We start from the raw sequence: 13,119 nt of genomic DNA, 5'->3' as shown, positions 1-13,119 counted from the left end.
GAGAATCATGCTTGAAGGCAAAGGAAGATGAATGGCAGGCCAGGGTCACAGCCACACGAGCCAGCTGCATCTCGACACCAGACCATTATCCACCCCACACCAAAGACAGAAACCTAAGAAAGATCTTCATTAAGAAAGCCTGCATTTCCTCCAGGCTTCGAAGGAGCCCAGTTTTCTCTTCCCTCCATCATTAATCAAGCCAAGCGGCCTGCTCAGGGAGACCTCCCAGGGGCAAACAGCGGGAACTGACCTCTGACCAGATCCTCAGACAGGCTCTGGTCATCCAGCGAAGTCAGACAAGCAGCCGGCACAGGGTCCAGCTGGGAGGACAAGCTGACGCCAGATGTCACAGCTTGAGAAATCCATCCCTGGGCAAGGCCCTTCTGGCAAACTGCGGCCAGCCTGCCCGTCCTGAGAGAGGGCACCACAGCCCAGCCTGAGGACGGAGCAGATGGTGGCAGAGGGCAAAGAGGATGGGGAGCTCTGCTCGCCACCGAAGCTGAGGGGGTGGTGTGCAGGGGAGATAGGGGCAGTGGTCCACACCCGAGGCTCTCTGGGCTCCAAAAGCGCCCGTGGCCGTGTGCAGGCAGAGAGATCACCTGTGCGACTGTCTCTGACAATGGCAGTGAGGACCATGCTTCGCCGTGCGCCCAGCAGACTTCCTGACTGATGGTTGCTGTAGGTTCCGTCTGAGCGTTTAGGGTGAAAAAAGGAAACCAGTGAAAGTGACATGAAGTCCAAGGTAGCTATGGTGTGGGGTGGCTCACTGTCACTCCAGAGAAAAGGATTCTACTGGCAGGTTGATAAACAACTTGTAGCCAGAGAATAATACAGAAAACCCTACAGAAATAGGGACAGGTGGGGAGGGGGAGTTTTGAAATGTGTTAATAGACTCAGCGAGGGAAGAGGGATTCCATCTATCAAGCCGTTCCACACTTTTAAAATGCACAAAGAGGAGAAATTCCAACCTGAAGGGGCATTTTATAATAATACCGCATTAGCCCCTGCAGCTTAATTCAAGGGTCAGGCTCCACGGTGACCAGACAACACAGCTTCTGTCATGTGCCTGTTCCCCTTCAGAAATCCATTTGAATATAAATGGGGTGGCGATGTGACAATATGTCTGTTACTTCCATTGCAGCCCTGAAGTCACCGGATGGCGCCGTTCTGAAGACAAAGTACTTTCCAGATTCTCCTCTAAGCAAGGCTGTCCGCGAAATTTTAGTAAAGTCTCAGGTTCTTACAGACTGGTTATCACTTTTATTACTGGCTGAGTCAGACAAGCCCTAAACTAACTTGTCAAGAAAACAAGAATGAGAAGTACCCAAATGAGACAGTGCTTTGTAGGGAAAATAAACCAGAGCACACGGGCGAATGCAATGCTTTCGGAGCTACGAGAAGTCACTTACTTAGGTATTTTTCCTCCAAGGGACTTTCATTGTACTAAATAGGAACCAAATTGATTTGCTATAAGAGGGCTGGCTTCACTCTGGAGCACAGGAAGCCCTGACCACGGGCCTAATGGAAGAAAATAGAGTTTCTGAGACCAGCTCAGAGGAAAAGCCAAGAGATAGACGATCTAGTAAAAAGTCCCCATTCCTGATGGTCCTCATGAAAACTAACCCAGAGTTATTGTCCCAAGAGCAGCCGTCTGCGGGAAGCACTAAGAGATGGACTTGGGAGCTTCATTTCTAAAAGGATTTTCATTAATTCCATCAAGACAAAGTTAATAATCCATGACATAAATGCTTTATTTTTTCTTGAGTTAGTTGTTCTAAACGTGTGAGTCTTCTCGATAAATCTCACAGCTAGAGGCTAGTAGAAATTAGTTTGTCTTCTATACTGTCATTAAGAAATAAAGAAGTGGTAATAGCTACTAAGGAAAGTCGAAGAGAATGGCTTGTAAATGAGATGAATCTAGGAGTTGGGCCGGATGAGGAAGTAAATCTGCATTTCCCTCTCGTCACACCCCCACTCAAGGCAGAGGCAACAAATGGAGACAGAGATTCCTTTAATAAAGTGCTGATTTATAGATATATAAAGAGACTTCCGGAAACAGTTTAACTTGGGTTAAGACCTGCATAGTTAACAGATCCAGCCCATCAGTCCTTACGGAGGGTCTCCAGTGAGCAGGGTCTCGTAGGGAGCACTAAGTGGGTCTCCCGGACATAGCCTCCCCTCTCCCACACAAGGCCGCTCTGATGGAGTCCCTGCGGGAGTGATATGGACAGTAAGTGGTGCACGAAGCCCGTGATACGGGGCTGGACCGATGGGAACCGCACTCCCACCCGCTGTGATGCTTTTAAAGAGTATGCTTAGGAAGACAAGTGGACTATACCTTACAAAAAAAAAAAAATGAGGCCATCGTCAGCCTTTTGATAGACACTGAACACACCTGACCACCTCCTCTATAATGACACAGTTAGTAGCTCAGTCTTGTCCTAGACGCTTTCGGTATGCTCCCTCATTTAATCTTCATTATGTCTCTAAGGCGTAGACACTTTACCTTCCAATCTACAGACCAGGAAACTGAGGCACAAAATGACAAATAAATAACAATAATTAAATAATCCATTAGTAGCTACAGTTACTGGGATTTGAACCCAGGCGATGTGGCTCTTGTGCTGCTGCTGCTGCTGCTACTACTACTAGCTCTATTACTGCACTGCGACTGCCTCTACTGCTACTACTACTTCTACTACTACTAGTAGTAGCACTGTTACTGTACCACTACTGCTATTACTGCTATCATTGTCGCTGCTATTGCTACTAGTACTGCTACTACAGTGCTACTGCTACTACCGTTTATGCACTGCTACTACTGCTACTGTTACTACTGCTACTGTTACTACTGCCACCACTACTAATACTGTTGCTGCTACTACTGTTACTACTGCTGCTACTAGTACTGCTACTGCTCCTATTGCTATTGTTGCTACTGCTGCTATTGCCATTACTACTGGTACTGTTACTGCATTGCAACTGTTACTACTGCGACTACTACTTCCACTACTACTAGTACTGTTACTTCACCACTACTGCTATTACTGCTATTGTTGTTGCTGCTGCTATTACTACTAGTACTATTGCTACACTGCTACTCCTACTACTGCTGCTACTACTGTTACTGCACTGCTACTACTGCTGCTGCTGCTACAACTAGTAGTACTATTACTGCACTGCTACTGCTATTACTACTGCTACTACTGCTACTGTTACTGCACTGCTACTGCTACTACTGCTGCTGTTACTACTGCCACTCCTACTAATGCTGCTGCTGCTACTAGTAGTAGTAGTACTGTTACTGCACTGCTACCACTGCTACTACTAGTACTGTTACTGCATTGCTAGTGTACTGCTACAACTGCTACTGTTACTACTGCTGCTTCTGCTCCTACTACTACTAGTACTGTTACCACACTGTTACTGCTACTACTGCCACTGCTACTGTTGCTGCTGCCACGGCCACTGCTTCTGCTACTACCCCCGCCACAGGATCTCTGTGATGTCACTCTTCCATCTTGCTCTTGATGTAGTGCCTGGATGTCAGCAGGAACAGACAAAGGTAGGCAGGGTGGCCAGGGTTCTAGGTCTGATATTGCATTTACCACCTTTGATGATAACTAGCCACACACCTCAAAGCTGTGCCTCTGTTTACCCTCTGTGGGTCATTTTAGTACACCCTCCACCAGATTCCGCATCCGTCCTACCAATCTCCCTTTCTTTCCTGTCCTCCGGGACGCATTCTTTGCATCTAGTAGGTCTGATGTGCCACCAAAGAGCCCAACTGCACCTTTTAACCCATGATAAAACAAGTGATCAGAGGCCTTGATGAGAAGGACTTCCCCTCTCCTGCCACCCACAACCACGCAGTGCATACTTGTGCACTAGAAGGGGCCCCTCCTGTGCTCCTCAAGGAGAAGGAGTGCAGTGTGACCAGGCAAGAACTGGAAAAATTGATGGGATGATGGGGTGGGGTGGAGTCGGGGCAAGGCTGGAGAGGGATGAAGACCTTCAAGAGGAGAAAGCCTGGGGAGACCTGCCTGGGAGTAAGACCCTCCCAGAGTCTGGCCACACAGAGATTGACAGCATCCCCTCACCCTCCTGCCCCACGTGAGGCTATGGGGTTGGGCACATATTGCCTGAGCCACATCATCTCACTCTACCCCCATCCATCTAGACAGTGAGGGTGGTCAATAGAGGCCCAGGGAGGGGGACTTACTCGGTCCTGACCTCTTCTTCTAAACTCTAGAAAGGAGGAAGGCAGAGCAGGCCAGCAGCATCCAAAAATATAAAATCTTGTATTAAGCACCTTCCACCCCTGGCCCGGATGCCCAGTGCTCTCGAGTCCATGGGTCCTGCAGGGCCCATTGTCGACTCTCTTGGCCAATCCTTCACCACCTTAGAAAGCCCTCAGACCTTGCCATGGCTCTCTGGAACAGTGTCTATGGGGGTAGTGGAAATTACTCCAGCTAAAATCTGTGTCTGCTATGTTTCCTCATCAACCAAGAATATATTTCTAGTGTTTACCATCTGTTGGGGCACGTTTCCTTCCCCCCTCGCTAAATATAAGATTTCAGAAGGGATTTGACGCTTTGGCAGATTACACAGGTACCCAGCCCACTCCCCAAAATGTGTGCCCCCTGATAAGGTAATACCAAAATGTCCTGGGAGGGAACTGATACCAGGCGGCAGACACACCATGTCTGTCCCGAACCCTAGTTTCTACTCTTCACGCCTCGCTGGATAAAGAAGGCATAATTATTTTCAAATGCTGAATGGCAAGCATATCACATGTACAAATTTCTGGGCAATTTTTGCAAACCCAATTGGGAGAAATTTCCTTCGGTTATGTGTCACCCACCAAGCATCAAATGAAAGTTTTCTTTTTCTTTTTCTTTTATTTTTTTTTAAGATTTTATTTATTTATTTGAGAGAGAGAGCATGAGTGAGAGGGACACAGAGAGAGCATCTGAAGCAGACTCTACACTGAGCACAGAGCCCAACATGGGGCTCAATCCCACAACTGCGAGATCATGGCCTGAGCCGAAACCAAGAGTTGGATGCTTAACCAACTGAGCCACCCAGGTGCCCCCAAATGAAAGTTTTCCTATGCACAATATTCTTAATGGAGAAGTGGATTCTGGGCTGCTAATGGACAGTCTCCACTGTGCTTCATTGTTATTCCCAAACACCCAGAGAAAAAACCACCTCACCTCTCACAATCGGTACACAACTCCACGTCCTACTCCCTGGCCCCAAGAGAAGCTAACACTGATTGCGTATACGGCACAAGGTGTGGCAGAAGCACTATCCAGAAACACTGGGCCTGTTGCCTTGGAAGGAACACAACAGCTAGGCATGTCATGGTCCTACCCTCTGGCCTCTCCCTGCTCAGCTGGGACTCCAGCAGTGTCCGGCTTGACCTAAACCTTAGCACTCAGCAGATGAGCTGGGACAGTCCCGAGTTGTTTCACAAGAGCTATGTCTATATTATTGACTTCCTATAGGGAAGACCCTAAAACAGACGCAGCGTGATGACTCCCCATCCCCAATCCCACCAAGCGAACCCATCACGCACGAAGTAGTCAGCACGGAAGCCTGAGAGACAGTAATCTCTTTCATCCCTGAACATGTAGCTTTTAAATACAGGAGGCACCCAGTGAGCTGATACACCCCGTCTGCTGACAACAGGCATAATTGCCTACTAATGCTGCTCAGAGGCACTGCCCAGTTGACTGGTTTCAATTTCAGCAAATGACAGGGTTCTAGTAATTACAGCTGGTGGGCAACAGTGCTCAGCTTCAGCTGAGGCATATCTTTGCCCATTGCCCACGGCACGCCAAGGGTGCGGGTGAGACCCCCTTCTGGAGGGAGCTCGGGCGGAGAGCACTGACCTGCAGCATCTGGAGGTAGCCTTCCTGGGGGTCACAGAGCAGGGAGGAGATGCGGTGGTTGTTCCTCATGCATTTCTGGTTGTCCTTTGCAGACGGGAAAATCTGCCGGACCACGGTCATCCTGCCAAGGGCGCTGTGCACCAGATCCAGGATCTCGGGGTCGCTGATTTCCTGGGAAGGGAACCAGACGCATGCTTACCATTGACTCATGACCTATGTCTGCAAAAGGCCCGTCAGGAGGTACCGATGACCCACAGCCCGAATACCTGGTGCCGAAGGGGTCAAGGGATCGGGCCTACGTCATGCAGTACGTTAGTTGGTTATTTATAAGTAATACTCGCTAACCCTAAAATGAAAACGGCTTTTCTGAAGGCCAGAAAAAGATGTCTGGCAGCCAAACCATCCATGCACTGGCTTCCATGGGGTCAAGCTCTGAAGAAGCCACGTGCTGGCAGATGTCATGGTAGGCATCTGCTGGGAGTAAAAGCCAAACTTCCTACCGGGGGTCATCTACCTGAGAGAAACAAACCTGGCTTCCTCTGACAACACTGACCAAAATGCAGTTAAGTTTCCCTGAATTCTATAATGATTAGATTTGCTTTGTTTTTCTTAAGATCTGTGTACAAATTTTGAAAATGTATCTACTCATTCATTCACTCATTCATGGCACAGAAACCTACCCGACATCTCGTGTGGTTTCTTCTGTATTAAGCACTGGCGAGACAGCCTTGAATGAGTCAGGCCTAATCCCACCCAGTAAAGCTCAAGGTCTTCGTAGCTTGAATACGCTGAGCCCTGCCATAGGGAAATCTAGGGGCCAAGGAAACCCATTGTGCTTCCACGGTGGACGTCTGCTAAGCTCGCTACACACATTGTCTCATTTGGTGCTCACGACTCCAGGAATTCCATGAGGTAAATCCTATCATTATCCTATTTTCACTGAGCACTTGCAAGCAGAGAAACCGTAAAGGCAGCGGGACACAGGGAGCTCCTTCCAGGACGGGGCTTCTATGAGGAATTAGCACTGAAGCTGAACCTGAAGGATGAACTTGTTAGGCAAAGCGCCCGTAAGTGTTATGTGGGGGCAGGGGCAGTACAGAGCTGAGGTCTCCAGTAGAAGCTGCAGGGCAGGTGAAATCCCCCCCCCCCCCACTTAGCCTTCCCCTGCAGAAAGGAGAAGTGGTCAGAGGCAGCCCAGGAGCTGTGGGGCAGGGTCCACAAACCCCACCAAGGGCAATGAGAAGCCCTGGAAAGGTTTAGGTACAAAGCTGCTACAATCCATTTTTGGTTTGTACGCTGCTTGCGTAGGGAAAGACAAGAGGACAAGAAAGTAACAAAACTGCTTCAAGGCTAGGAGCAACACAGGAATGACAAAAAAGACAAACTAACATAAATCAAGGGTTTTTGGAGGGGGAGTCAGGTTCAGAAAAGTTCTTGTTTACTGTCTCTCAAATGTGGCTAAATCGGTGGCTGGTTGCAAGTCAAGATTTTGACTGTGAATAACTGTCTTAAAATAGGTCTTAAATCTTCCTCCTTGCAAATGATACATTCTAGCTTTGAGAGGATGAACTGGAATAAATGGAGGTAAATAAAGTTAGAAATTAGTGATCAAGGGGGTAGGGGGGATTTCAAATCACTTAAACCAGAACATAACATGTTGAAGGGTGAAGTGTGAAACTGTCTATTCCAGGAACTGTCTTAGGAACCTGATGTGCGCATGAAGACTGGCCAGTTGAAACCATATGCCGGATCTGGGAGAGAAGAAGACAATAAGACTTGTATCCTAAGATACATTAAGACTTGAATTCTTTTAGATCGTTCCCAAGGATGTGGAATGGCAGTAATCTAAAAAAGTTAAAGTGAATCTGGGTTTGAAGCACTCAACTTTGTATTTCAGACAGGACCGTTGAAGGAAAGGTGATCTTGTTGGGTCGAGATCAACAGACCAGAGGTGGGGAAAGGGCAAAGTGTTCACATCTCAGGGCTACCATGTGAATGAGCCCAGAACCAGCTGGGGCTTCAGGAACCGGAGCAGAAGCAGGTTCTGTTCACACAACAGGATGTCTGTGCTCTGCTCTCAGCTGCCCTGCTAACTGAGCACAGGACAGTGGGGAGAGGGAAATCACATTCTGATCTAACAATCAGTAGGACTGTGGGAAAGGGCAAGGATGGACTAGCTAGCCCTCCTTGGACAAGGAATATAGAGAGGATTGGGTGAGGAAATTATTTTTATCTCAAAAAACTGTGAGGTCAGAAATAACATAATTTGAATTATGCACAAGGGGGTTAATCGGAGCCCACACACCTTGGAGAGGAGATGGGGAGGTCTCATACTTTTTGTTTTCGCACTTACTCCTTAATGGCAGAGCCACTAGAGAAGCTCTTTTATGAAACCTTTCCTGCATTCTCAACTTCCTGGCTGGTCAGTGGCATGAGCAGTCCCCACTGCACCCAGAGCAGGACCCTATAACTCTGTCAGGAGCCTGACTTACAGGGTGCATGGTATCTTTCTGGAAAGCAAGGCCATCATCATCCCCAACAATCTGCAGCAGAACCTGGGGTGAGTGGCTAAGTATGCCAAGGGCAGCCACAGCATAATCGGGGTGGGGGTGGGGCCTTGCCCCTGCCTCCCCACCCCCACCAGCTGCTATGGTCCCTATACTCTTCTTTCTCCATTCTGCCTGCTCAGAACTCCTTGCAAACCTGGCACAGCTCAACCCAACCCATTAGCTGCATTAGTGAGGATCTCTGCAGACCCGATCTCCTATGGCCTAGTTCTCATCCACTCACTCTGGGTCAAAGCACACACACCGTCTCCCAGTACACTCCTCCCTGCTTCCCTGCACTTCTGGGCCCATCCTTAGCGTCCAGTACAGAGATAGTTGCAATCCGAATCTAAGAATCGACAGAAACAATTCCCCCAGATCCTTTGGGAGCAATGAAAAGGGTCACCTCTTCTCCCAGGGATGTGTCCCTCCCCTCGGAAAATTCCAACCCTGCATCATCAGTCCATTCCAGTAGCTCTGGGCCAGGCCCTCTCCTGTGCTGTTGGTCCCCCTTCAGTACCACAGGGGTACACACAGGGATCCACTCACTCCCTGCTTGCTGCTGCCACACGCTGCCGCCACACGCTGCCTCCGGGCTTCCCACCAGGTGAGTCTCTGGACCGACGTGAAGACATCCAACCTCTGGGCCTTCCTACGGATGCAGAGGGCAATCCAAGCACCCAGTTTATACGACAAACTCTCCCTTTGTCCCAGTTGAGAATTCCTTCCAGATAGTGCTGCGGATGAGCAGCAGAGGAAAGACAATGTGTATATACCCTGTCACCTGCACTACCCTCACTAAAGCCAGCGAGCCTGCAGTGGCTGCAACAATGTGTCATACGCAGATGCCTACTGGGAAGCACAGGCTTGAAATAAATCTTGCTTTTATGACTTTGTAAGTTTATACTGTGACATAGATCTTAGGCACAAACATTACATTAAGTATGAATAATAAAATGATCAGTGTGCCTTCCGTCAAGCTAAGAAATAAAGTATATCCTGCCTCTTGGTTGGATGCCTCCTCCCCAAATGCTCACCGCTTCCTCCTCACCAGCAGCTAACTTTGTCACGCTCTGACTTACGTAGGTAGCCCGACTAATGTATGACTTCGTCTTACACGTTTTGTGGAGCTCTGTGCAAGCTAAACTGTCTGCATGCCCCCTGCAATTATGTTTTAACACAGCAGCTCTCAAACTTTGTTGTGTATCTGTGTCACCCTGGGAACTCGGTACAATACAGCGAGGTCTATCCCTGTCCCACTTCAACAAGCAAAGCCTCTGTGCTCTCCGTGAGCTCTCCGGAGAATTCTAACACTCATGAACATTTAACATTTTTGTAATCTGTTCATGGTGATGGGGGTACTGCTTAGTTTACTTATTTACACAACTGTACCCTATTGCCTGTATACTATGCCACCATTTATGCACCCTAGTGTTCCTTACCATTGGAGTGATTTTGTTTGCTATTACAAAGCTTCGATGCACATTTTTCTTGTGCATATGTGTTAGTGCACTTGTGTAAAAATTTCTCTGGGTATAAACCTAGAATTAGAACTCCTCGATAGGAGAATACGAGTATGTTCAAATTTACAAAGGAATACCAAATTTCCAAAGTGATTGCACCAATTTATGATCATGGGTGGTAAAGAGAGCTCCTGCACCCTTGCCCGCACCTGACATTATCGTAGGACTTTCCTAATATTTGTCAGCCTGGTGAGTAGGAATTGGTGTATTGTTAGATTTTGATTCCACTTCTCTAATTCTTAACAGGGTTAAATATCTTTCATATATTTATGAATCATTTGTGTTTCCTTTCTTGCCTTTGTGTTTTTGTCCAATTTCCATTGGGTTGGGTCTCTTGCATATCGATTTGTGGTAACTTTTTTTTTTAAATCCTAGATAATTCTTTGTCACGTCATAAATATCTTCTCTACTTTCTAGAATGTTTGCTAGAACTGGCCTACAAACTCATCTAACCCAGTGTTTTCTTTGTAGGAAGATTTTTATTACTGATTAAATTTCTTTTTTTTATCTATATATAGGGATTTTCCTTGTTTTTCCTTCTTTGCCCTTAGTCATTTTTTCTTCTAAAAATTCAGCCATGTTGTCCCAACTTTACAGTTGATTGGCCTATGTTGTTCACAAGGTCTCTCTACTTCTTCACTCCCTCTAATGCTTCTAAAGCTACATGCTCTCATCCACTATTAACAATATTTATTTGTGTCCTCTCTCTTATTTTGATACTAGAAGTCTATCTTATAAATCTTTTTTTTTTTTTAAGATTCATTTGAGAGAGAGAGAGAGAGAGAGAGAGAGAGAGGATAGCTGGGGGGGGGGGAGATGAAGAAGAGATAGTGGGAGAAGGAGAGAGAAAATCCCAAGCAGACTCTGCATAGAGTGTGGAGCCCAACACAGGGCTCCATCCCACGACCCCAAGATTGCTACCCAAGCTGAAACTAAGTCAGACATCCAACCAACTGAGCCACTCAGGTGCCCCTAAATCCTTTTTAGAAAGTAAGTTTTGGCTTAACTGATACTCTTTTATGAGTTTCTATGGTTTTCTATTTCATTAATTTCTACTCTTTTATTTTTTTAATTGTCTTTGGATTTATTAGGTAGCTATTTTTCCAACTTTTTAGGTATGAAGCTCAGCTGTGGAATCTTACATCTTTTATCTTTATTTTTCTTCTCTTTTTCTTAGATTATTTATTTATTTCTTTATTTGAGAGAGAGAGAAGCACAAGTAGGGGGAGCAGCAGGCAGAGGGAGAGGGAGAAGCAGGTTCCCTGACAAGTGGGGACCCTGATGCAGGGCTCGATCCCAGGACCTTGGGATCATGACCTGAGCTGAAGGCAGCCCCTTAATGACTGAGCCACCCAGGCGCCCCACCTTTTGTCTTTTCTAAGAAAGTACTTAAGACAATAAATGTACACCCAAACATTGCTTTAGCTGTGTCGCACAAGTTATACATGTAAATTGTATCACTCTTTTAAAATCCCATTTTGATTTATATTTGACCTGTAAGTAATTTACTAGGGATGTTTTCAAATATTTCCTAACATGAGGGTATTCTTAGTGTCTTCCTATTGATTTCTAAGTTAAATGTACTGTGACCTGAGAACATGGATTGGAGAAAGGTAATCCTTTAAAATGTATTTGAGCTTTACTTTGTGGCTTATCATGTGGCCAGCTTGTGTGAACGTTTCGTGTGCGTTCACTGTCCCGTTGTTGTAGGTTTCAGTGGCCTACTTTTAGGTCCATTAGATTAGGAATTAGTCTATTTCTGTCTGAATTCAGCCTATATTTTCAAAAATCCAAGAAACATATTTTCAGTGTCTTATTAGTTACACACATGTGGAGGACTATAACTCCTTGCTGAATTGAATCTTTTACCATTACTTAGATATCCTCTTTATTTCTAGTAATTCATCTTGCCTCCTACTGTATTGTGTCCAATATTAATACAGCAACACCGGTTTTATTCTGGTTACCAGCTGCCTGCTCTAACAACTTTTGCCTCTTTGCCAACCATCTTGCTCTGTCTCACACTTTAGCTGGAGACTATTAGAAGCAAAATATACTACATGTTGTTTACATCCATCTTTGACTTTTAGTAGGAATCTTAATCTCTTTATATTAGACTATGATCACCTACATTTACATTGATTTCTATCATATTGTTTCTATTACATATCTTCCTGCTTCTTTTTCCTTCTTTTTTACTTCCCCTGGGAATGATTTTTCTTCCTCTTTTCATTATTTTACCCTCTTTTGGAAGTTATGTTCTCTACATTATTCTTTTCTTGGTTATCTCAGATATTTTAAAATGCATACTCAACAAAGCATGAGTTCATGAGTATTCCTACTCTCTTCTCCAACATTTATTTCCAATTACCAGCATCCCAACAAATGTGAAAACAATATCCAGCATTTTAAATCTATTTTTCTTTGGTCCTTCCTATGACATAGAATTCCTATTACTTTATAGAGTTAATATCTTTCCATTTAACCAATACTTAGCAATGTATTTATTAGGCATTCTTTTCCGAACTCAAACCATACATATGTACCCCTAAGGTACATCATTTAGAATTTCCTTTAATGTCGTTTTGTGAGTGAAACACTTAGTTTTTGTATGCTGAAAAAATGTCTTGTTTTAATCCTACTCTTAAAAGATAAAAGTCTGAGTGGACGACTAGTTTTCTCTTAGTACACTCAATTTTCTAGGACGCTGTCTTCTGACTTCCGTTTTGTCCACTATGTCAGTTTCCCCTGGCTGCAATAACAAATGATCATAGATTTAGTGGCATCGAATGACAGAATTGTATTCTGTCACAGTTTGGAAGGCCAGAAGGCCAGAGTCAGTCTCACTAGGCTGGAATCAGATGTTGGCAGGGATGCACGCCTTCCAGAGGCGCTAAGGGAGACCCTTCCTTGCCTCTCGCCACTTTTGGTGGCTGCCAGTATGTCTTGGCTTGTAGTTCCATCACTCTATTCTCTTCCTCTGTGGCCATATTGCCTTCTCTTCTCTAAAATCTCCCTTTGCCTCCTTTTACAAGGACACTTGAAATTGCATTTAGGGCCCACACAGATAACCCAAGTCCCCCCCCCTCCAAGATCATTAACTTAATCACGCCTGCAAAATCTCTTCTGCCATATAAGGTAACACAGATTCCG

At 45.7% G+C, this 13,119-nt stretch overlaps 1 protein-coding gene across 1 annotated transcript in view; it reads right to left on the bottom strand.

Annotated features, from left to right (window-relative positions):
* The window catches only part of GRID1 (glutamate ionotropic receptor delta type subunit 1), a 684,166-nt gene that overhangs the window by 209,144 nt on the left and 461,903 nt on the right, over window positions 1-13,119 (bottom strand). The window contains exon 6 of the mRNA XM_026504591.4: window positions 5,898-6,068. Within this exon, the coding sequence (XP_026360376.2) occupies window positions 5,898-6,068 (171 nt within the window). The remainder of the gene's footprint in view (window positions 1-5,897; window positions 6,069-13,119) is intronic.

This window comes from Ursus arctos, unplaced genomic scaffold (genome assembly GCF_023065955.2).
Source record: "Ursus arctos isolate Adak ecotype North America unplaced genomic scaffold, UrsArc2.0 scaffold_7, whole genome shotgun sequence".
Taxonomy (NCBI): Eukaryota; Metazoa; Chordata; class Mammalia; order Carnivora; family Ursidae; genus Ursus; species Ursus arctos.
Note: the sequence above shows the minus strand (reverse complement) of the source record. Positions and strands in the feature narration are given on the sequence as shown.